A 27,381-nucleotide genomic window follows, 5' to 3' on the forward strand; every position below is an offset into this window, starting at 1 on the left:
ATTTTATAAACTTTAATTACCGATTTACATTCTAAAATATGAATATTTTACTAGTTGTACTTATAATTGTATACATACAGACATACAGTGAAACTTCCATATTACAAAGTCTCAGCGGACAGCGAAAACTGTAAAAATACATGTTTACATTTAATGTTTATTAAAATAAAAAATTTGGAACTTTTGTTTATAATTTTTGGAATAGTAAATGAAACAACCAAATTTATTTTATTGAATCATTCATACTTCAACAAATCAACAAATTGATCATATATTATGGAACTAATTCTATAGAACGTCACTATGACAAACAGTGAAAAATGTAATTTATTAAGAATACAGTTTTACTCTAAACTTATTATAAAGACGTAATTCCCATTATTTCTCACTTTAAATATTTAATGGTTTTATAATAGTAAATAATTTGTATATTAGTACAAGCACAGCACATTATAATACTCGTGAAAATAAATTCGTCTAGCACTAAACTAGTTACACAATACCATGAAAATTACTTATAAGTTATATTATTGTGATGTTGAATAATATAGTTAAAAAGCATAATTATTATTTGGATTAAAATCAATAATCATAATCGTCAATCACCATTTACGATAAAAACTTAAATTGGCATTTAAGGAAATACTATAACACGAAGTCTGATAAAAATTTTATAAAAATTGTGTAATTTACGAGTAGGTATATGAGTTTTAAGAAAATCGACATATTTATTATTTGTGTCATAATATATGTTATAGCAGTTTAATTATAATTTTATAAATAATTATAACCATCACGATGTCTGTTAGTTATACTTAATGAATTCATTTAGCTTGTATATTTTATTTATTAATTCATTGGAGATCAGTTGAACGTATTTTAAATTTAAAGTATAATACATAAATTAGTAAAATTAACATTTGATAATTTTCTAAGAAATAGTTGAACAGTGAACACGTATAGGTAAACTTCTAGTTTTTAAATCTTACATTTCTAGATTCCTGTAACGGTAAAATATATTGTCAAGTTACTATTAAATTTAATAAACCGAAGAAACTATATTGGATATTCAACTCTCTTCCCTCACTGCGGCACCGAATATTGGTAAATTATTATTTCAACTAATAAATAAAATAATTTCTAATTGGACTAGGTTTATATTATTTAATTTTTAAATTAAATTGATTTTTTTTTTAATTTTAAAACATTTATACAATAATTAATGATACCGATTAAACATTATTTATATACCGTAATAAATATGAGTGACATTGATCATGCCTATGGATATGCTTATCCATGGTATAATGTAATTTCAATTTTGTATGACAAAAATTAAATATTCTTTTAAATCTATACAATGAACTAAACTCAAGTGTTAACAGGAAAAGAAACAGTGAACTGAATCGATATGCGCAAATGTTGCTTACTACAAAACAACACCCTTTTTGTCGATCCCAAACCACGATTTTGGACCAATTTCAACACACATAAGAATAGTTTTTAATCTTTTTACATGCTATCGTCATTTCCACTGTATGACTTTTATGGCGAAGAGGTCCCCGAAAATCTCTTAACACATGAATCGAAAACCCGTTACGTTAAATGTGGTCGTTAGCACACTATCATGTGTGACAGGTATGTATTTTGAATAGTAGCCAAATATTTTGAATATCGGTTTGAGTATTCGAATTGGAAATGCCAAAATGTTGAGTGACGACTTTACGGATGTACCAGATCTAATGTGCTGTGTGTAATAAAAAAAATATATACGCACATAATATTATATTATAGGTAACCATTTTTTAAACATTTAGTTCATTAATATATATATATATATGTATAACACTGCCTCCCTAGTGCCCGACACATAATGGTTGGATCAGTGGATCAGCTAACCGAGTCATTAATTCGTAAATGGCGTAAAGGATCCTACACTACTGCGAATTGTTACTTCTTATTTAGTTATATATTATATGATTTGACTATCTTATTAGTTTTAAGACAGAAATTCGATTCTAATAGACGTGTAATATATATATTACAATACAAAATTTAAAGTAGAAACAAAAAACATAAAAAATAATAGTTTTTTTTTTTGCAAGTTAACCTTTAATATTATTACTTTCATAATTATTACCGTCTAAAAAATAATAAAAATAAGACTTTTAATATTTTTTCCATACAAAACAAACATTTACGATTAGTTAAGTTTAAAACTTTCGATGGACTAATAAGAAATTGGAAGAATGTGTATTTTGCTAAATATCATTTTTTTCCCAAGTAAATTGGTTTTTTTTTCTAACGTATATTCGTAGTCAGCATTTTTTGTTCCCCTGTTACAGTAAAACTTGATTAATGGACACTTAAAAGTTATGTGCGTTTATGTTTCAAATGCATTTATCATTCTAATTCTTATCTATGATATTAATCAATAATGGAGAATAATTCTACAAGATCAATTTGTGTTACTTTATTTATTATATTTTATAAAAGTTCTACAAATTAAAATGTACTTCAATTTTTTTTTAAATAATAAAGCCATTTCAAATCAGGAAAAAACATCAAAATATGTACCTTAATGTAATACACACATTTACCCAAATGTTTTTTCATAAATAAAATAAATTCTATTTTCAAATATTTTTATCTTTTAATTATAATTTATAATTCACCAAAGTTGATTTAAGTTGTAACAAAAAATCTCATATATTTTTACAATTTTTTTGAAGAATTAATAGAATTTAAACATTTTTGAGAACTGTTAAAAATATTTTTTTATTTCATGCACTTAAATTAATATTTGGATTGCATAGGGTATCTTATCAATAACCTTCACTGAAAATAATTTACTCAATATTTAATAGATAAAATAAAAAATGATTTGTTCTCTTTGAGAAAAAGCAAAAACTTTATCACGCTTATTATTTTAGCTAACCGTTTTTCTAGAACGATCAATATATAAACAGTATTTTACAGATTATTTTATCTGTTTTCGAAAGGCTTGTTTTCGATATTTCGATAATTTTTAGAAGCAGGCGGCTTACGTTTATGGATTATTATTATTATTTATTATATATATATATATGTTATGGTTTTATCGTTACAGTTTGTAGTGATTTAATGTTAAAAAAAGGTCAATCCAAGATGTTTCCGATTCGAATATATAAGTGACTTTGATCATGATTCAGCCGAATCCTGACCATAATGTAATATCCTGTATATTTTTACTATGATTTTTTTATCGTACATAAATATAATATATATGTGAATATGTGTATATATAAACCGGATATAACACATATATATATACAAATATGCGTATATATATAAAAAGTGTTTGTGTACGAGTGATCTTGATATTTTATTTTTTCCAGATGAAAAGGGGACGAAGGTGATGTTTGATGGGTCAGATAAACCACGACTGGCATAGCACACATCACAAAGGTCCATTTGAATAAACGGAACATCAGTCAGCCAGAGCGTATGATTCAATTTGAGTTCCCTTATATTATATACACACGTACGCGCGTACACACATCTACAACCCTCGTCACACCGCGCACCCCAAATCCGGATTTATGGATGCTGGGGTGGCTCGCCACCGCCACCACCACCGCCGCCGTGCAAAAGGAGTAATTGATACTGATTTACGACTGAAGCCGAATCGGATTGACTACATAAGTCATATAGCCCGGAATAATGTCATCATCATAGTCATCGACATGACTAACAAATTTTAGCACTCAAGTATCGAGGATTAAATACATCATAATACAATACGATGCGATGTAAAAACGTGTGTAGTGTTTACGAGTATTTGTAAAATAACGGATACTATTGGATTAATATGAAGTATGTGCGAGATTTCAAAATTTTAATATATGCTTTAACGATTTATTATATTATAATGATACGGTCTCACCATTTTATTAAATCTATTTATAGGATAAAAAAAATAAAAATCAAGAAGACTACGTAACACTTGCGTGTTTTGTTAATTCTGTCTTATAAACGTACAACGTGGCAAATTTATGTTCAGAAAAATTGAAGCTTTAATAATAGGTCAATATCAAATTTAAAGGTAAGCATTATACTATCTTGCGCAAAAATAGGCAACTAATTGTTTTTATTTTAACAAACAATCATAAAATAAATTCTATAAATAACCAAACTTTTTGTTTTGCATAATGTTGGCATCTGGTTAAAACTATTTTATAGTTATTTATATACCAACATTGAACATTTTTTTTGTCTCTGTGTGTGTTTCATTTGATTATCTGTTAAGTGTATAAAAAATTACATTAAAAAATATTTTGCTTTAGTAAATAAAATTTATTTCAATTAAAATTATTTATGTTTTTAGTAAAGTTTAAAGTATCGTAATAATTAATAAACTAATAAACCAACAATTTGATAATTGAACCATCAACATTTTTAGAAAAAAATAGCGTTACTATCCGTTAAAAAGTATAGTTATTACTACGTATTTATAAAAAATGGAGTTGAGTGAAGCAATAATTAATGAATATTGAATTGGTAATATATTTATATTTTTATCTTCATCCCGATAGTGGCGTGTTCGCTAGGCTCTTATGATAATATTAAAAATGTCAATCTGTCTAAAAAGATTGAAGATCCTCCTAAACGATCTAAACCCTTTTCCACTCGATTCCGGTGTAGTTGTTTGATGATTACGTACTTGGACACTGAGCATGGCGGTGTAGGGCTTTACCACTGAGATATTTTGCAAACGAATAAATTACAATGTATTATGCTTAGGGTATGTTTGCAATCGTCTTCTCTAACAACGCACGTTTAGCAACCGGCTGCGTTCGTTCGGTCCAAGACTTCAATTTCAAAAATAGCGGTCTTGTTAGTCATTCTATCGAGCCATATAATATCATAATATTATGTATTATGTGCGATAATAATATTAACGGTTTGCGTGTGTGTGTGCGTGCGCTAGCGCTTGCGTAAGTATATTTAGGAGCTTTTGTGTGCGCTTCGAGTTCACTTTGGCTAGATTGGTCGCCCGCCGCCATATGCAACGCCTCAGCCGGCCGTATATCATCGGACGAGATTTAATTTGGAAAATGGAATTGGCTTGTTTTTCGACGAGAGAACCGTTGGCGACAACAAACTGCCATATTGGCGTGGCCCTTTTTATTTTTATTATTGTTATAAGCCCCGCTATACACCTCTCTCACTACCATATTTATATATATATATAAATGTGAATGTGTTTGTCACTCTGTACAGTCGGTTATATGAACGTATACAAACAACTTCTGTGTATATGTATATACACATTAAGCTGTAGTACATAGTTGACACCGAACCGAGTTTAATCATTTTTTTTTGCGTGTCCCACACTCGGCTACTTTTTCTACAGACAATAAGCTAAAGTAGCCTATGGTCTCCGGCGTGAAGGGCGGCAGCGGTGGTGGCGAGAGAGAATAAAAAACGAGTGAAAAGTTTTGACGCAATTTGGTGGGGAAAAAAAGTTGAAATTTATCGTGTGACAAGTGGACGTTTGTATTTGGAAAAATGTGATACTATATATATAATATTTACCGTCTTGTAAAGATCGGCGAACGCTTTGCCCGTTCATCGAAGGATTTCAACGGAATTTATTGGCCTTATAGAGAAAAATAATCGCACTGACGCGTACGAATATATATATACATAACACGCATGTTCGTAAGTTTTTAGCTTTTTAGATGTAAGAATTCTGACTTCTCCTTGGTCAGTAATTTATATAATGCGAAATTTTGAGTTGCAAACAAATGCGCAAAAAAGTTTCTATTAATCTACTATTATCGATTTAATTTATTACAAGTGTTTGATGAATATTATACATTCCAAAGTCTTATAATTGTAAGTTTTTTTCCAAAACACCGTCTAGTCAAAGTTATCCAATAATTATATTTAGACATAAATTAGACTGATATAATTTAAATACAAATTATTCAACGAGTCTACAACATTTTTTTTTAAAGTAGGTACTAACAATATTATGTTAGTAGATGTTTTTTTTATGATTTTCTCAAAAATAAATATCGACTTAGTTATTTAATAAAAAAGATTAAATTAAAATTTTTGTTTGAAACACGTTTCCTTTATTTAATTTTTAATTCATTCTGTATGCAACTTGTAGAGCTTTTTTACTGCTGCATAAAGTGTGGACCGAAAAAGCGCCTTAAAAAATAAACATATATTGTTGTAATACGAATTGTAATTTTTCTTCATTTTGCAATATCTTAAAAGCGTTTCACTTACAACAACCGTCTGGCTTTGCTTTTAAATAATATATAATATATGGGTATGCAAAAATGTATGTCCATTGCCCGTATTATGTGATCCAGTAATCTATGTGTTCTAAAGTTAAAAGTAATTTTTACACGTTTGTTTTATTTCCAACTTATCTCTTATCTATTTATAATTTTTTTTTCTTCAAAATTTGACTTATTTAAAAAAAATAAAATTTAAGATTTTATTTTTCTGTAGGCAATGTAAAATAATATGGTTATAATATAATATAGATAATATATATAAATGTATAATAATAATAATAATTATTATTATTATTAAGTGTATAGGTACTATTCACTAAATATTATAATATTAATTATTATATTTTACTATCTACACTTCTACTATTTTTTATTACTAATTGAATGATTTCCATTATTTATTTAACATAACATGTTAAATAGCTAAAATATACCTGTATTATGGATGTTTTAATGATTTGGTGCGATTGTTGTAAAGTCGTTTCGGCCTACTTTACTAGCACATTTTTGATTAGTATACGATAGCGTTTCACCCTATACCGTCTCTACTTGTGCCAAATTAATTTTTTTCTTCATTTAAGCATATATAATATAATATTAAACCGTAATTGTACCCATATTTATGTATGTACGTTGTAGTGATGAGTGGAACTGTTCGAATCTCGAACCGAACCGAACCTAACCTTATCTTTGACGTTCGGTTAGGTTTAAAATTCGAACTGTGTTTAAAAAAATTCTAACTGAATTCAAGCATCTGTTTGAAAATCTAACTATTTGTAAAATTCTTCTAAAGTTTTTTAAAAATTGATAATGAATATTTTAGAAGTCTCTTAAAGGTCGCGTACCTAGGTAGGTACATCAATTGTCATTTTTGTTTTTATCATATTTATTGCTATGGGAAAAATGTATTTTGGGTAAACGAAACCGAGACTTAATCCTGGATCGCTGAAAAAACTGGTATTTCTAAATAATAATATATAATTATTAATTAATGTATTTTCTTATTGATTTCTATTTATGTGTACCTATGTAAAAAAAAAAAAAATAAAAAATCATCAATAATTATTTTCAATACTGTTACACAGACTTAAAATGTAGATTAGGTATCTAATACGAAAACTCTCAAAATATAATATCGTAATTATGGTTGATTTAATTTTCACACTACAAAAAAGTCAGGTTTGATTTGAAATTTTTCGGTTCGGTTCGATTTGAAAAATCAGGGTTCCACCCATCAACATATAATATACGCTAGACGCCTAGACACATCTGCGCGGCTGAATATCGAAACATTCGAAACCCCTGGCGGAAACCGATCTCGGCCGTATAATAAATTTTATAATATAATATCTCATCTCAATTGTTCGCGGCGGCGGCGGCCGGACCCGGATAAATATGTAACGTCGTCGTGGAGAGCGACCCGACAGCCGTGACTAAACTATTATTATTCGTACGCGAACAAATGTGTGTGCATCGCGTATGTGTAGGTTCGTCCGCGGTGGTGTGTTGTGGGGGGGGGGGGCGCACGTCACGTCGCTTCCGGATTGCCTCAGTCAACGATATAGGAAAACTAACACTCCGGCTAGGCGCGCAGGTCCGGGAGCGGGGGTGTGGTATAATACGCGCGTTGAAACTCCGTCGGGGTAGTAGTAGCCTATAATACAACTATATATATATATTTATTTAGGCGAGGGGAGATGGGGAACGGACGCGGACGGGATGAGCTGTGGCGAACTTTGTGCAAATAGACGGAAACCCAGTCGACTCGTTCCGGTCATGTTTTATTTATACTCGTGTACACCGCCCTCGTCTGTTCCGCGCGATTGTATTACGCGTCGTTATTATTGCAACGTACACGTCGTTATATATTTGCGGCGGTACTACGTGTGAGCGCCTGTACTGTGCGTATGAGTGTGTGTTTGTAGTCATATTATATATATTTTATTGTCATCGCGGGGCAGTGCCACTCGGAGTGTGGTGAGCTCAGTATTATTATTATTATTATATGATCGGGCCGAAAACAATGCGATCGGGCTCGCGGCGATTTCGAAGCCGGACGGGAAGACCGCGCAACCGACCGGCGGACGTATATTAATTTCATCGGGTTTTCCGGAACGACGGCCGATATAACGTAGTAGCAACGATGGCGGCCGCGGGCGGAAAAACGAATACGGTCGACAGGTGTCCCCTCCCCTCGATAGCCGCCCCCACCCCCACCGCACCCTTCCGACACCCACGCAATACTTGTCCGGCGCTCGCGCACAATGGACCTTGTAACGGCTTAACTCCCGACAACGCGGCTGCCACAATGGCCGGTTTCCCGTGTTGGCTCTTTTCGGTCGTTATAATATGTATACAATAATAATAATATATGCTCCAGGTATACGCATTATAATATTATTAATATTGTATACTATTTTCCGGCGTATTGTCCGTCGCCTATATTATAATATATACTTCTCTGTACACACAATATTATAATGATATATCGTTATATGCTTTACTGTTATTGCATTATTGTATTGCATTGTATATATACGTGTACCTACCTTGCGTCGGAACTTCCGTCATCCCCTCCCCCAACCACCACCCGGGAACCTATGACTGTTTCCGGCGGTGCGTACACATCCGTATAATGTTGTAATAATTATGACATCTCCGCGCAGCGCGGCCAAAGTTTCGCGGGCAACCGGTGTTTTTTTTACCGACAAATCTGCTGTATGTTCGTTTGCAATTAATCATTCGCACGTCAATAATGAATATTATACGTTTACAATTACGATTCCGTATCTGGAGCGATAAAATGCGTTTTATTTCCTCTGTATTCATATTTTACTCGATTACTCCGTATGCACGAACAGTTGTAGTCACATAGTGAGTACTTCTGCTATTTCCTATTTTTTTTTTTTTTTTTGTCTGATGACGAGATGGCGTTTACAACAATAGTAATATGTTATGCGTACAACCTATGTTATGTAAAACAACAATGTTTCTCGATCAATTCATGACTAGTGGTTAAGATACAGAACCTATAATATTATTATACTTGCAGCTGAATCTAAATTTCTCTCGTATTTAAAAGTTGAAAAAAAAGAAAGAGAGAATGCCAAACTTATAATAATGTGTACCTATATTAGTACATGCATTTTTCTTTATTTTTAACACGTTATCCTTTTAACTAGCATAACTTAAAATCGAACTACATACTACAGTTTAATTATATGTATATGACATAAGATAATTAGGTTTATTAACGAGGACAAATACATTATATTTATCTTGTAACGAACCTCTAAATTGTATGGATTAGTTTGGTACAAATATAAAATATTTAATAACTTGTATAATTAATTGGTATTAGTATTAAGAGGACAACACGCCCATATGTGTTGTCTTCGTCTTATAAACATGCTTAATGATAAATTTTCATTCAGTAGAACTAATTTTGAGTGCTTAGCTTAAATATTAGAGTAATAGAATGCAATGATTAAACAAACTTAAAGGTAAGAATATTATTTGTGTACTCTCGTCAGTGTTTTAAAGATGTTTTAGTTTTTAAGTGAGTTATGAGTATGTAAAGTATTAACACTTAAAAAGCTAAAAATGCTCATGATTATTTTGTGCTGAACACGAAATATTAGTTCTACTGAAAAAAAATTTACCATGTTGTAAGACGAAGACAATGCATGCGTATTACGTATGTATCTTCTTAACAGTCTGATATATTATTATTGCATTGACTTTTAAGTAATATGATATATGATAGACATATCGGGAAACATGGTAGTTAATGCAAATCTAATAAAAATTCCGATTAACTAATAATCTTTATGATTTTTACAGGGTAATATCAACTGTCAATATTTCTTGTCACTTAACATATGTCTTAAGACTTAAATCCATAAAAGCTTTATAGAGTTATATTAATAACTTAGATAATATTATATCAATTGCCATATTAATTTTTAAACATAATTACTATATTTTTTATATTCATACATTTTAATTGAAGTAGGTACTATAAATAATAAATATATTAACACACAAATTAGAAAATGAATTAAAAATTATGTATGTTAAAATTTAACATCCTTATAAGAATATTTAATTGTATTAGGTGAAATAAGATTATAGCTTAGATATTAACGATCGATTCAAATTTTAAGCAGAAAGGCAGTTTTAACTGATAAAGTTAGGCTAATACTCTTACTATAATTTAAATTATACTGTAGTTGATTTTATTGTTATTAACGTATAAGAATTAATATACAATTTCATAATATACACTCGTAATTTACACAATATGTTTAATAACTATAAAATTATTGAAAAAATATGAATAAGTATACAAATATTATCAATTTTTATCAAACAATCTATGAATTACTAATTTTCCTATTACTTAGTTATTTTTGTTATTTTTTATTTTTCAACTATCCTTCTTAATAAAATTAATTAACAGACTATATAATGATAACAATCATACCATTTTTAAAAACATACAATTTATTAACACGCTCTTTAAGCAAACAAAAAAGAGGGGAATGACGTCTATGTAGATACAATAGGTATAATCATAGCAGGAGATTTGATCAAATCTTCTTATACAAAATGAGCTAAATAATAACATTAAAAAAAAAAAAACATATTATTATAATTTTTAAGGGCTTTTAATTATTTCTAGGGTGGACTAACCTCCCTAAGCACTTTCAAATAAATAATAATCAAATCGTAAAATCCATTTTATCGTGTACGAGGCATTTTTCAAATTGCAATAATTATTAAAAAAAAAAAAAACTTAAAAACATAAAATTTAACAACGAATGCGTCCTATAATATTCGTACAGAAAACTTTACACTGTATATTATATCGTTATAGGTAAATAAAGTTTCGCATTCTGAAACCGTGGCCATTTACAGCAATATGATGCGGGTATTCGTGCGGCACAATTCAGAATCGGAATACAGAGGCCAAGGGTATGTGTATTATACTGTATATATATATTATGTCGTAAGCTTTTATGTATATATATAAGAGGATATATCGTATTATTAATAAATCTTTTAAAAGCGTGTGCGCGAGAAACCACTCGCGGTTTGTCGGCTCGGCGCGGCGGCGGCGGCGGCGGTAGGGGTTGTTTTTCCTCTCGGAGGGATTTATATTTCCAGCTGTTATCTACTCGTACAGCCCGTACCGCGGCTGTGTATTATATCGGACAAGGATATATAATACACACACCCACATATATATATCATATAATAATAATAAACGTGTATGTATATATGATGTGTGTGTGTGCAGTGCATGTATATATATCCATTCGCAATGGCGGCGTCCGGGTATAAGGTTAAGACGGCAGCGGTATGGTGGGTTGTTTGTATGTTGTATACGGCAGCGGGAGGAAAAAAAAAGAGGAGTAGGAGAAGAAGGATATAACACACATAACGCGCGGGGCGTCATCCGTTCCGGCCACCATGAATAGCGCCGCCAGGCTCCGTCTTGTAGATTTCCACTTTTATTGACCTCCCTACCTCGCGCCATACGCGCGAGCTCGACCGTACACAGTCGCACGTATTACGCTCGGCTACAGTCTGAGGACTAACCTTAAGGACTTGCGTGCGGGTACGGGCGCGTGTGAGTGTGTAAGTCTTTCGCTTTTTTTTCTCCATTTCTTCCCCTCTCTCGCTCTCCGGAAAAATATGCGAAGGAACGCGGGGGTTATATATGTGATTTATGGTCATCTGCGGTAATAGTCGTTAGGGCTTTCTCGGTGCCCTCGGTCAATATGGATGGCGTATGATAAGAGAGAGAGTGAGTGAGAGAGAGAGAGAGAGAGGGAGAGGGTGAAAGACAGCGAGTGGGGGTGAACGATATAGAGACAGAAATGAAAGACGGAGAGCGCCAGCCACAGATAGACAGCGACGGCAGGATGTGCGTGTTATTTTTTATTTTGTATTTTTTTTTTTTTTACGACGGTCTATAAGATATTTCCTCTAACCCTCGGATGAGACGAGACAATAAAAACTCGAAGTTTCTATATTATACATTTTTTTTTACGACGGATTTTTGATTTTTGCATTTTTATAAGACGTCTGTGCGGTTATTCGCAAACAAATTATACATTCAATGGAAAAGCGAAAAACTCGCGCAAAGTAATAATAATAACGCACTGTTGTTTTATGATCGACCGGGGACCCGATTTAGTTCGTAGATGAATAATAAAAAAAAAAAATTGAACCTGTCATGGTTTAAAAATAAATTATAGTATAGTGGGAAGATCGCAATAAAAACAACAAATGTTCAAGTTGAACTTTGGCTTATCGTATATTTAGTAGTTGTTTCGCTAGAAGTTTTCAGGGTACGACACCTACTGTATTGCATGGGTATTACGTCTCGTTTTATATTATTATGAACAGCATTGTACGTTTAATGATAGTAGTAGTAGTAGTAGTAGTCGAGTATTCAAATATGGTTCGTTGGTAAGTATTTGACTCGTTTTAAATTGTTATATTCATTCATAAAATATATTGGTAATTATTAGGGCTCGGATTTTAAAGCATATGCTTCTTTTTTTATACATGAGATAGAAATCTAATTTCTACACATAAATTCGTTTCACCACATTCTGATTTCAAATTAACTAATTTATTTTGGCTTTTTTTCTATTATTCCAGCTGTGAATTTTTTATATTTTTTTCATGCTATTGTAATAGTAAAAAAAAAAATGAATAAGAAATGTAAAAACCCAGAATGCGGATTATTATTGTTTTCGTTATCGACTTGTTTATTAAATGTATTAAATGATTGTACGGTTAGTATGCCTATAACCTTTTGTATGAAGTATGCACCGGCCACGATCACTTAAGTTGATGTAGAGACTTCGTTTTCAACGTATAAAAATATTCTGTCGGGCAATAAAGTCAGTTTCACTACTGAAAATCTTTTAATTTAAATTGTTATTTCAAATTTTTTTATTCATTTTTATAACTAGTTCGTGTTAAGTTTTGGTCATGCTTTTGTTTGTTTTTTTTTTTTAAATAAATATGCTTTTTTTAAAACAATCGTGTGCTTTTTTAGTTGCTTATTATGCTTTAAAGTCCAAGCCATAGTAATTATTACAAAAAAAAAAAATAATACAGTTATATTTTCCTATTAGTATTTAAAGCTACTCAATAGGTATGCCTTTTTAGTTTATCGTTATTACTCATTTTATGGATTATGGCGTTTCGGATATTGATAATATTTTACAAGTAATAATTTGTCAACCATAATAAAGTATCTATCTAGAGACTGGGCTAAGTATAATTATTTTAAATTATAAATTGATTATAATACATTACATTTGATCCTGAGTGAAATGAGGAATATATTTGTTTACAAGTTAATTTTTTATTTTTATTAAATAACCTCTCTTAAATTTTGTGTAGCGTCTCCATTCGTTTTAAATCTTATGTTAATGTAACTTTCATAGGAAATTTTTTAAGTTTCGCATTACTTACTAAAAAATTCCTAACAGCGTTCTTGATTTTTTGTTAAGTATAGCTTTGTTTGTGCATATTTACATAGGTACTACTATTATGATTTAAGTACAATAAGTACTTTTATTAAAACAACAATGCCTTTTAATATAATAAAAAATAATTTGGATTTTAACCCACAGATACCCTTAACCGAATTAAATTAATTTTGAATAAGTTGATCATTGGGAAAATTCTGGTTTAGTTGTCTTTCCTGATTGCACGGGCATATTCGTTAATGAGAGGGTTTGGTTGAATGTTGAGTTTTAAATATAATTTTAGGTAATTAATAACGACAATTGTGTATTTTTTAATAGTTTTAGTTATTTTATTGTAATTCAAAAAATATTACTCGTAGTAATATGAAAATTCCACTTTTTATCAAGTATAATTTTTATATATACAGTAAAAGTTTTGAAATATTCAGATTAGCTTTTATATAGGTATTTGAAAAATTCAAATTCTTTTTATAAATGTTGATAACATTGTATATTGTATTATTTATAGTTCCATGTTTCATTATACTATTATACGCATAATATACTTATTATTGTGGCTAATTAGTAGTTAATAATTAATGAATAAAAGTTTCTAAAATGTAAAATCACCTAATATTTACCTTTATTTTTAGTAAGACAAGTAAGTTCTTTCATATAAATAAAGGAAATATAAAGGAATGATTGGAAATGATGATACAATATTTTTATGGAATGCAGATAGGAACACATAAAAATAACAAATGTAGATATTAAAACTTTTATTTATTTTAATTTAATAGTTCTAAATAATATTATCAGCAGGTTTTTCTAATCAATACTAACAATAATTTAGCGAATAACAATTCAGACACTTGACTTTCTATGCATGCATAGCAAAAGAAGATATAATAATAAATTATGTTATGTACCTAATGGTTATATTATATGACACATAAGAAACACAATTTAACATAAAACAAAATAAGAAATAGTAAAACGCTAAATAACGATTAATTTCAGTAACAATATTTAGATTAAATAATATTTATACAATAGAAAATACACTTAAACAATTACTATTATAATATTGACACACTTGATTAATTTAGTTATAGTTTAATTTAAAATATTATGAACCTTTGATTCAATAGTTGTAGCTAATTAATATGTATTGTTATTATGAACAGAGGATATGGAACCTAATATTATCGAAATATTATTAAACGATATACAGACTAACTGAATATATTTTACAATTTATCAAAAAATTAACAACAATGATAATACACACACTCACACATATCTATACAGTATTAACGAGTTCACTACATACGTCATGACGTAATACCACGTAGGGAAAATGTAGTGCGTGAATAGGTAGCCCTACAGATGTAATATTATAGAAATGAATTTTAAAATCGCTATCATTTGATTTCGGTCCATTTAATTTTAATACTAAAATTATACAAACAGTGATCACGTGACAATATTTATTAAGGCCAAAGGGGCATTTTAATCTATTTATCGGACCCCATTACAGAATTAAATTTCCCCCACTCCTCAACCAACCCTCGTGGACACGGTTAATTATTACTCGTATTCGACTATGATTTGTATGGACATTTGTCATTTTTGTCGACCCTAATGGTCACCCTTGTTTTCGCATTAGAGGGTGAAGTGTATGTATATTGTATATATGCTGCATAAAAAAAGAAAACTACAAGACCGGCCAATATCGAATTCGAGTAAAAAAAATGTATACATACATATTATCCATGCAAAGTAATTGAAAATTATGGCCGTCTTGAACGCAGTTGATTTTTAATCCTATTTAAACGCGAATTCGCATTAGTCTACATGATTCTATAACATGAAAAACACGCGAAAAGAAACAACTGAGTATACGTTACAATCGTTGTGTGTGATATAAGTCTATAGAACAAATCTCATAACATTAGATCATTACGAAATCTGTGTAAAATATGAATAGGTATACATTTAAAAATAACTAACTTCTAACGTTATAGTGTAGTACTTTTGTGGTTAATGGGGGGCCTACGTCTTTAAATTATTTAGGTTTTAGGTTTAATGTTTTAATATTAATGAATAATATGATTTGAAAGAATATTATTATATTGAAACGTCTCAATAGAAGGGCAACTATAGTTGGACCTAAAATGTCACTTTGTTTTGTATTTTCAAAAATTTGATTAAATATTAAAGGTAAACGATTATGACGAGTCGTTTGCAATAAAAACCCAAAAAACAATTAAAACATAAATAAGTTTAAATACGTGTTATATAGTTACAGATTAGCCTATATATATATTATATATACGGTGTATCGTAGAGATATGACAATTTCACAGTAAAATTACATTTGAACGTGTCAGATCGTCGCATGTATACACAAGAGTCTTCTGACTGCGGAGAAATCTTCGTGTGAGGAGGACCTGTAATAATATATGTATACACATATATACATATATATTATGTGATTTTTCTCGTGTACTTACGACGGAATCGTGATAATATAATAATATGACGTATCTCAACGGACGACGAGCGACGAGATTCGCTCGAAATGTGGCTGGGAAGTGGTGAGCGGTCGGTGGCGGGGAGGGGAGGACGCGTACGAGTGGCGACGAGGAGAGGAGATGAGAGGCGGCCTATACGCGATGGTCGTCCGCGAAGCGCGAGTACGAGGCGTTGCGCCTCCGTCCGCCCGCGGCCGCCTTGCGTCATTTGGCCCCTTGGTGTTGGTGCTGCAGGAGCGGCTGATGGTGCTGTTGCTGCATCGGCGCGTCGTCCTCGTCGTCGAGCCGGTCGCCCTCTTTGTCCTGATGGGCGGTCATGTGCCGCGTCAGGTGGTGCCGTTCCCGGAAGCTCTCGTCGCACACCGGACACCGGAGCTTGTCCATGTCCCGTCGTTTCTTGGCGTCCGCACCGCCGACTCCCGCGGCCGACCCTCCGCCAACTCCGCCACCGATGCCGCCACCGGCGCCACCGCCGCCGCTGCCGTCGCCGCCCTTGTGGTGCGATCGCATGTGGTACACCAGATCGGAAGTCATGCGGAAGCTCACGTTGCACTTGGCACACACGTTCTGCGACGGTAACGTGAGCGCGGCCGCGGCGATGGACGCGGGCAACAGCATGGCCGGAAGCGCGGCCACGGCAGCCGCCGCGGCGGCCGCCTGCCCGAACTGCAGTGGCGACGGCGCCGGCAGCGACTGCAACTGTTGCTGGTGGTGGAGGTGTTGCTGCTGTTGCTGTTGCTGTTGCTGCAACTGTTGCTGCTGTTGCTGATTGTGGTGGTGTGGCGGCAGCGGCGGCGGTGGCTGGAGCGGCGACTGATAGTCTTTGACGGAGGCGGTGGGCTGCGGCCGGGGCGGCATCATCAGCGCGAACGGCGACCGGAAGCCCAGCGGAAACGGCGACATGAAGTGGGCCGCGACCGGCGGAAGTGGCGGGCTGAGGCTGCACTCTTGCTGCGGCTGGTGATGTGAGAGCAGCTGTTGCTGGTGGTGGAGCTGTCCGTGGTGCATGTAAGCGGCGAAATCTGTGGGCGGCGGGGTTGCCGGCGAAGACGCGGGCGACAGCGACGGCGGCGGGTCCGGCGACACTTTGGTGAACGCCGACCGGGCGACGGGCTGCGCGGCCTGCAACGGCCGAGGTCTTCGCTTGCTCAGGTCGTCCGGCGCCATCAGGAACGCCACGTCGAAACTGCGCTTCTGCGGCCTTTGATGCAACGCGACCACGGCCGCGGGCAACGACGTCTGCACCGGCTGCGCGACGCCGGCGGCCACTGGCGGCGAGTACCGCGACGGCGGCGACGAGGACGCGGCCGTCGTCACGTTTCTGTGCTGGTGGACGTCCATTGTCATTCTGCTAAACTGGTTATAATCTGTAACCGTCACAATAAATATTGGTTAAAGGTCGAATTATGACGTGTCAGTGACGAAAAACGGAATACGTCCAATCGTACGACGAATGGACATTACAGGGGCAATTCGTATATAGAAACTATAAATTATGAACGTTCAAAAACCCGCCGTAAGGGTGAAATATTTCGAGTACTTGGGTCACCCGCTCTAACACAAAACGAAATTCGACATAAGAATTCGAAAAGCCGACGAGTGTCACTTCGGGCTCGGGTAAATGCTTAAAAAAAACTTAATTTATCATACTTTGCCATTATAAAAACTATTTACAGCTTCGCTGTGCATAATATTATACTATACCTAATATAACTATAAATGTCTGTGTGTATAATATCATTATACGGGTACAAAGAGAGAATGGATGAGAAAGCAACTATTATTGTTGTTTATTGTATATTATACGCTATACTATATGACGTCGTGACCTGTGCACGTTGATAATACATTTTTAGATCTCAATCGGTTAACGGAACATTTTATCACTGTCGTATTGTTTCGACGACGACAAAAGTCTTCTACGACTGTACTATTCGACGATACAATATTTCGTTTGCCCTTACATGTGATGGAATTACGATGTAACATCATTGGCGAGCGGCGCGTATTAAATTACCGCGGCTGTTACCCCTCGGTGGAACTCGGTGTAATAATGCAATAAAATCATGATTGGTACACGCGGAGACTGGAGAGACGATCGGGCGGACGTCACTTAAATTCGTAACGATTGAAATGACTCGACAGACTTAACGTTATTTGTAAGTGTCCAAAAACGATACTTGAAATTTCTCACGTTAATTTTATAAAAATATAATATAATTCGAGCAGTACCTTTGTCAAAAAGTTCAATATACCATATTTGGTTGTACACAATCGGTAAATTTATTTGAACGATTTTATGAACATTAACAATTTGTTATTGCTATACATATTGCTTATATTAAATTAGATTCTAAACAGATAAACAGAGACATCAGTTTAACGATATTTGTGTGAACATTATTGTTAATAATTTTTGTTAAACTAATTGTATATAATAATGTGGCGATTACATTTCCGTATGCCGAAATAATCGTAAAATGTATACTATTTATTTTATTATATTATTTTTTTTTTATTAGAATATCGTAATACTATACCTAGGTATAGTTTGTTTCAGATTTACTTTAAGAATTTATCGTGAGAATGCCTTTCGTATATTTGATATATTAACACATTTATCGGAAATTTTGCCTTTATAATATAGTATATTGCTCATGACGATATTAAAAATCGTATCACGCGGCTGTTTATTAGTATCTATAAAGAGATTTAAAACTAATTATATAATGTTATATGTTTTTTATTGTACGCAATTAACTACTATAATAACATTTATAATCAATATATAGTCTGATAAATTCATATTTTATGACTTACAAAAATGTTCACAACTTATAACTATTACTTATAAGTTATAAATTGTAATAGGTACTTAGTACCTACTACCTACCTATATATTAGTGCCTAATTATATTTATCCATATTTCAAATTTTATTAAACGCATTTTGGAAACACATTTTACAAATTGTAAACAGATAATTATATTGAAAAATATCTCTCAAGAAATATTTTAAGTGGTTTGCACAAAAATTGAGTTTAATATTTATACAATATACATAAATGAATTGTATGCGTGATGACACAACAATAAAATAACTATAAAATAATCAGTCGGCAACGATTTATATGACATTCATAGTGTACAATTTCATTTTACCGTTAGAATCTTAAAAACGTGTAACTATGTAATGTGTATAGTTTTTGTAGTCATTCAATGGTTCTTAACAATGAACATTTATCTCGATGATTATTAAAAAAAAATTAATTCGTTAAATTACTTGTAATTTTTTATCAATATAATTTTGCGATTTTTTTTACTTTTTTAAGGATAGCATCATATTAAATCATTTTTTTTATTGAATATTTCAAAAAGTGCTATTTTACTAAGAATTTTGATAAATAAAAATAAAATTTCAAACTAGTATTTAATTATTAATTGGTTATAACTTATAACTTCTAAATTTAAATTCTTATAAAGTTACAACACTAATTATAGTTAGGTATTTAATGTGCCTACTTATGATAAACGAAATTGAATGGAACTGCAGTGGCATTACTTAGAATGTTGGTTTCTTAATCCCCACATCTAAAATTTAAATACCTATGGGTTTATGACTAATAAACCACTAGTCTAAAGTTCTTAAAAAAATATTGTGCTACAGAATATGAAATAAAAAATAATATGCTATAATTAAAAACAGTTGAAACTTAAAAAATGTTATTTTTTAATAATTTCAGAATGTATACAAAGAACATTTTTAAAAATGTGAACACTTTTTGGCATAATAAGTGTTCTCTGTTAAATTAAATATTCTGTATACAACATATATTACACTGTTATTAGGTGATCGCAATGTATAAAGGTATACTACTATATTATATATTTACATATTTGGTGTATTGTTTTATCTTTTAAATAAAGGTTGAACCTGGGTAATGACTAATGATATTAATTTGTAAATGTGTGTCGTAATCTAAAACATCCAATTAGGATGTAAATTAATTCGGATTGATAGACTTTAAACATACTATTATTATAATCATTTGAGTTCTTTGATCTATAGTAATTACTTTATAGTATATGCCTGTTAGAGGTAATGTGTTTGATAGGCTTTTATATTATATCTCCGTAATTTACAAAAATAAAATTAATTTTTTAATGAGGTAAAGTGTTTAATAATTGTTAGAAGTTTATAATTTCTCTTTTACAAGCAAACAAACAAATCGTAATTATTTTTGATACGATTTAATAGATAAAAGTTATTCGAGTACAATTTCTCAAATAATATTTACTATTTAGGCCTATTGCCAATACTAAACCATTTTAATTACATATACCTAGCCTGGCGTGGCACAACAGGTGTTCAATTACCAAGAAACATTATTGTGACATGATTTTAATCTTTAAGGTTTTATATTTATGAATTCATTAATGGGAAATAATAAAAATTATGTATGACGTGAAGTGTTATATAGATATATAATACAAGTCCTGAAATATTGAAAATAATATACCTAATATAATGTACAGCAGATACCACTTACCTACGGTATGCAGTACCAAGTATATAGTATTCAGAACATTCTATATTACACTTTTAACGCTTTATCAAAATATGTAATTATTTTTAATATTTAACATTTATAGGCAAGTGAAAATGTTTAAACTTTCATTGAAGAAAACAGAATAAATTGTTGGTTATTCATCAAGCATTATAAAATTTAAAAATTATAGAGAATTTTATTATTATGATAATATAATATCTTGTTATATGATAAGCACAGTTAGGTTTTATCTATAACCTAATGAATCTTAATATAGTATTGCTTATCAGTGTTTATGCCGATATGTGAACTTGATGCACTAAAATATTGTGAAATATTCATAACACAATTTCAATTAAAATTTCAAAATATTTTAAATTGCGTATAAGGATGACAAAGTTTTATATTATAAAAAATGGATAACCTTAATTTGAAAAAAATGAATAAAACCTATATTTGGAGGGAGTATAATAAACGAAAATTTTGGTTTTTTTAATTACAAAATACAAACAGTTTTTTGATTAATACTAATTTAATATATATTATATTGCCTATGTATATTTTGAAACGCGCCATTACCTATACACTTTAAAATACAACTGCAAATGTTCTATTATGTGTATATGAACGATTTTAGACAATGCATTTAATCTTAAACCTCAGTATATGTGAAACAATGTCCTATACGGTGCGTTGAACAGCGAAAAACTGACCACTTGTTGATCAAAAAGGGATAGACGATTATGACAACTAACACTTGTGTTAGATAAAATATACTATAGACCAAATGATACGCAGATCGTTTTCTTTTAAAAAAAATCCCGCCTATAGACATAACATTTCGTATTCGATTTTATTATAATAAATAGTGATATTAACCGAATTGACAGCCATCAATAGCTTATTAAAAACTTCTATAGTTCTTTCCGGTTACATATTTTAATAACTCAAGGCATTGGTTTATAGTTCCACTCTTCTATCGGTCTTGACGAACTGTCTATGATATGATTTTTTTTTTTTTTAATTACCACCCATAATAATTATACAAATTGTTTATCGAGACTCGTTGACGGTTTTCGTTCAATAATTAATATTTGAATTTTATTTGTGTCGCGTACAACAAAACGATATCACCGCGAGTCATAACGCGTATACCATTACACCATACCTACACCTCGAGCGATTGAGACTATAATATTTTATATTGAAGTAGGTTCGGCTGACATAAACGCCGCCGAACTGTATATACGACTAAATCGTAGATCTAGGAAGTGGAATAAGAATAACATTCTAATAAACCAGTCGCTCGTGCCACTGTTGAAGCTAGTTCAGTTAGCCATGGACCGGCCACCCGAAAACCATAGGTACATAATATTCATATTACATAGCTATGTTATACGTTTCGCGGTCAATGCTCGTCGTCCGACGGCGCAAAGACGACGCGAAAAAAACCAAAATACATCATAATATATTAATATTAATATAATGTTTAAAAATTGTCTGAAAACCGTGAGTATAATATATATGTGGTTGCATTTTGTGTTTCCAACAGCGATGGCCAACCACCGTTTTGGAAACAGCGCAGGAACTTGGTCGCGTTCCTGGCATTTCTGGGTTTTTTCAACGTTTACACACTTCGGGTGAATTTGAGCGTCGGAATCGTAGCCATGACATCGTCCTCAGGCACAAAGGTGAGTAGTTTAATGGACATTTTTTTGCCGAATTACAATTATCAACGTTGAAGCTGTTAGGTAATAGGTTCTTGTCTTGTCGGTTGAGCCCAACGATATACCATAACGTATGCTAATCGTGTACACATAATATCGCGTATTCTCTTAGGATTTGGTCAAAACTTTTTTATTTTATTTTACGTTTTCATCCTGCTTATTAATATTACAAACACGTGTGTCTATAGTTTCGAATACAACATATAGATATTATTATTATTATTATTATTATAAAGAGAACACCTCAGGATATGAAAGTAAAAACGTGGAAATGTTATCATTAATTTAAGGTCAGTTTATGTAATACTTTTTCTCGTATATACATGTATTATATACAATAAAAACCACTATAATATTGTAAGACTATGCTATTATTTATTTTCTGATTTTTAATTTGTTATTGGCAATTATTTTTCACTCTGTTTATAATACACATACTGACTAAAATGTGTGGAAATATATGGTGTATAAATGAAATATATGCACATAGGTAATACACGGGTATGCGTATGACCGCAAGCATTCTCGTTTAGGTATCATTCCGCTTTCTTTTCACGCTCGTTTTACTGTTCTGTAGTGTCCTCTGAGATAATATTACTATCTAAATGAAAGTTAAGTAGCGCGGACATTTTATAAACTATGTAATATTAACAATAATGATTTATAAATTAAATGTCCGTAATGCGTCCACATAATGTTTATTAATGCACCACATATATTTTCATCTGACATAATCTCAGGTAATTTATTAGTTGATAATATGATGTGAACATTAAATTGAAAAATTTATATATAGTATAATCAAATGGGGCTAAGTGTGTTATAACATATGGAGTGTAAAAATCGTCTGATAATCTTGCGAAAATATTTTCAAATGCACATTTTCCAATGTTAGTATATTATAAAGTGTAATGTTTTGACTGCAGGCGAGCGAATTCGACTGGAGCCCAGAACTTCGTGGTGCGATTTTGAGTTCGTTCTTTTATGGATATATTTCTACACAACTGATCGGTGGTTTGCTGGGCACAAAGATAGGAGGCGTAAAATTGATCGGTTACGGAGTGTTATGCACCGCGTTCCTAACGATCCTCACCCCAATGGCTGCCAGATATTCGGTTTATCTAGTCATTGTTCTCAGAGTCATCGAGGGAGTATTTGAGGTATGGCACATAAATATTTACGACGAACGCGATTCGCTCTATCTGTTAAACACCACCAACGCAATATTGAAACCTAAACTTGTTGTACCCAGGGAGTCGTATATCCTGGTATACATGCCGTATGGTCGAGATGGGCGCCGCCCGCCGAACGCACCCGACTGGGATCGTTCGCTTTTTCCGGCAGTTTTGTGGGCACGGTTTTCGGATACCCGTTGTGCGGTTGGTTAGCCGAAAAATACGGTTGGCCATCTACGTTTTACGTACCAGGTATGTTAAAATAATTATACGTTTACTTCGTCGACATAATAATAATGGGTCCTACTTCACAATTTAATGATTTAATAACAATTAAATATGTACATGAAATATTTATTTTGTTATAATATCATTCCTAATACATACTATTACACATATACTAAGTGATTATTTTATTGAAAAACACTTATTATATCAAAATCTATTAACATTTTTGTTACATAACTTTTTGTCGAAATTAAACAACATTTTTATTAAAAAAAAATTATTTTTCATTTTCTATTCGCTTCATTTTTTACTTTTTTGAATAACAACATACGTTTTTAATTGCGCATACAGAAACAGAATATTTTACGTAGTATTTAGATACATAAAAATCGAGATTCGAACAAGTAGCTTATAAGTTATAAGTATTTAAAACTTAGGTGAGTGGAGTAGTAGACCAACATTTTGCGGAGTATCCCCAATCCACTCCACTCTCCAAAACTTTAAATATTTATGATTCATAAACTACTCGTCCTAATTTCAATTTTATGTATTTAAATACTCCTGAAAACATTCTGTTTCGGAATATTAAATTCAAATTGTATGTTGTCATTCAAAAAAATAAACAACTTAAAGAATTATAACAATAAAAAAATATATTGTTTTAAAAAAATGTTGTTTTATTACAAATGTTAATCATGAAAAAATAATGTTTTCAAAAACGTTAATACATTTTGAAATAATGAGTGTTTTTCGATAAAAATATCACCCTGTATAATACATATTATTTGACGAAAATGATGTGTAGTAAATATAGACAAACATTCGGTTAGATTTCGGTGATATTACCCAAAGCCAAGCAAATCCTTCTCCCGTTGTCTTCTACTTGTAATTATTAACATATTATTTTGTGCGTTTATAGGTTTAGTAGCTATAATTTGGTGTATGGTTTGGTTGACGTGTATCACCGAATCTCCAGCAGAAGACAAACGCATCACAAAAGAAGAACTTAACTACATAGTTGACTCAATTGGTCCGACAGATAACAATAAAAGTAAATATATTTCTTGACTTCTTATTTTATGTACATCGTTATATATCTATTTTTTTTTTATAGTCAGCTTTCTTAACTATCCTTGGAAAGATATATTAACATCTATGCCGGTTTGGGCGATAACATGTGCACATTTTTGTGAAAACTGGGGATTCTACACATTGCTTACTCAATTACCAAGTTTCATGAACGGTAACTATACAATTCTATTTAAAAAAAATATTTTTTAATTTAATTTGTTTTTCTTGGTCTGCAGATGTATTAAAGTTTAACATAGGAAAAGGAAGTTTACTGTCAGCTCTACCATATCTCGTCATGTCTATTATTCTACAGTTTAGTGGATTCTTTGTAGATTGGCTTCGGAAAAATGAAATACTCACTACTACACAAGTCTGTATTTATATGTCTTATGTCACAGTAGTATATAATTTATAAATTCTCCAAAATGACTTTCATAGGTGAGAAAGATTTTCAATTGTGGTGCTTTTGTAAGCCAAACTTTCTTCATGTATTTAGCATCAACTTCTACATCTGAAAGTGGATCTATAATTTGTCTAACATTGGCAGTAGGTCTTGGAGCGTTTGCTTGGTCTGGATTTAGGTAATTGTTTTCTTTTTTTTTTAGTGTACACAAATTATAATTATTTGTTTTCATTTTTCAGCATTAACCCTTTGGATATAGCACCTCAATACGCCAGCATTTTGTTAGGAATTTCCAACACGTTCGCAACTATACCTGGCATTGTGAGTCCTATGTTGGCCGGTATTATTGTACAAAACAAAGTTAGTATTTTTATATTTTTATTTGATTCACAAACTAAGTAAATATTAATACATTTCTAGAGCGCAGAAGAATGGCATTGGGTGTTTTTAATTTCTAGTTGTATATATTTGTTTGGAGCCGTATTCTATGCCATATTTGCTTCAGGAGAACGACAATCGTGGGCTATAATTAAAACCGATGAGAAAAACGGTCATGATAATAAAACTTTCGATGCAAAAGTTTAGCTGAATATAAAACTGTGATTTCTGGTGTCCGTAATTTTAATGAAAACTTTTAAATACTATAAATTTTGTTCGAGTCAAATTCTAACCTTTGAAACAATTTGTCCATTTGTAATTTGTAGGTAATTTTATGTTGATTTAGTTTTAATTTTGCGATTGTGATACAAAAAAAGTATTTAATACTGTTTATTAAAAGACTACCTTAAACTAAAAACATTTATTTTAAAAATGTGATTTATTTGTATTGATTTTGAATACATTGTTTACTAAAAAATATAACAAAAAAATGATTTATGTATCATATACATTATTTTATTTGTGTAGTACGTGTTTGTAATTGTGTATTGCTTTGAATTCTTGTATAATAATTATTCACGTTTAGTTTATTAATTTGAATTTGAAAAATTGTTTTAGATTTAATCCCACACGGACTAGAATTAGCTTATTATTGAGCCTAACACTAATGATATATCTATATAACTATATTATTATATGGTCTTTACCGTATAGTTTTATTTCGATGATCGGTAAAATATATTGAATATTATCTGGGATAATATAAATGGTCGTATATATACATTATACAATCATAGCGGATTTGAAAAAAAGTCGAAAAATTCGACGTGATAAAAATTAACTTGGAATTGTACCTAATATTATCGTAAAATAATGCTTATACTAACGACGGATAATCTATAATATGACATTATACTATATTACAATATTGCATGTATTATCGAGTGTGGGCCACGTCGTGAACGAACGACAACAAGCACAATATATAGCACATTATATTATTATATAAATAATTATTATAATCGTTACCTATACTGTTAAAAAAATATACGGCTTAGAGTAAATCGTTAAAATATAATAATATTTCGTACCTGTATTCATCCACGAATCCGGACGGTTATCGTTGTTCCGCAATCGGCAAACGGCATCAATCCACTTGCGACCGTTTCGAACGCCGGCGATACACTCGTCCCCGCGGCGCACGTGCTGCCCGCGATAACATTCGAAGGACTCGGCGAAATCCCGGCGGCATGTATTCCGGGGAGGGCGGGACCCGGACAAACCAATCCCGGCTCACCGGGGGCGGCTCGGCGCATATGCCCTGTGCCGCCGACGCCCCGCGCGATCTACCGCGGTCACTATATGTAAAACGGTTCGCATCGTTTTAAATATTATATTATTTTCGCGCGAACGAGTATGCGAGTGCGCTTTGGTATGCGCGCGTTATATTCCGCACAGCACCCCCCCCCCCGCGCGCTTTCCGCCGCCCACAAACAGTAGCCTGACCGCGACCATGTGTAC

General features: G+C 32.1%; 2 protein-coding genes and 2 long non-coding RNA genes across 4 annotated transcripts; 2 read left to right on the plus strand and 2 right to left on the minus strand.

The window, feature by feature from the left end:
* Nucleotides 1-896: 896 nt before the first annotated feature.
* On the plus strand, nucleotides 897-18,492 carry LOC114126306 (uncharacterized). Its single transcript, XR_007603866.1, has 6 exons — nucleotides 897-1,104; nucleotides 1,386-1,638; nucleotides 3,378-3,855; nucleotides 3,949-4,084; nucleotides 11,176-11,273; nucleotides 17,728-18,492. It is a non-coding gene; the product is annotated as an uncharacterized LOC114126306 (long non-coding RNA).
* LOC126549757 (uncharacterized) lies at nucleotides 14,557-16,508 on the minus strand. Its single transcript, XR_007603864.1, has 2 exons — nucleotides 16,309-16,508; nucleotides 14,557-16,245 (listed from the first exon to the last, which is right to left on the minus strand). It is a non-coding gene; the product is annotated as an uncharacterized LOC126549757 (long non-coding RNA).
* LOC126549756 (hormone receptor 4-like) lies at nucleotides 16,511-27,091 on the minus strand. The gene is made up of 2 exons (XM_050200074.1): nucleotides 26,952-27,091; nucleotides 16,511-17,696 (listed from the first exon to the last, which is right to left on the minus strand). The coding sequence occupies exons 1-2, from the start codon at nucleotides 26,959-26,961 to the stop codon at nucleotides 16,534-16,536; spliced, it is 1,173 nt and encodes a 390-aa protein (XP_050056031.1). The 5' UTR covers nucleotides 26,962-27,091; the 3' UTR covers nucleotides 16,511-16,533.
* Nucleotides 22,092-26,367, plus strand: LOC114126300 (vesicular glutamate transporter 1). Its single transcript, XM_050200073.1, has 10 exons — nucleotides 22,092-22,242; nucleotides 22,431-22,569; nucleotides 23,532-23,765; nucleotides 23,858-24,032; nucleotides 24,928-25,059; nucleotides 25,123-25,251; nucleotides 25,316-25,449; nucleotides 25,518-25,660; nucleotides 25,722-25,842; nucleotides 25,903-26,367. The coding sequence occupies exons 1-10, from the start codon at nucleotides 22,217-22,219 to the stop codon at nucleotides 26,065-26,067; spliced, it is 1,398 nt and encodes a 465-aa protein (XP_050056030.1). The 5' UTR covers nucleotides 22,092-22,216; the 3' UTR covers nucleotides 26,068-26,367.
* Nucleotides 27,092-27,381: the final 290 nt, after the last annotated feature.

This window comes from Aphis gossypii, chromosome 2 (assembly GCF_020184175.1).
Source record: "Aphis gossypii isolate Hap1 chromosome 2, ASM2018417v2, whole genome shotgun sequence".
In the NCBI taxonomy this organism is placed as follows: Eukaryota; Metazoa; Arthropoda; class Insecta; order Hemiptera; family Aphididae; genus Aphis; species Aphis gossypii.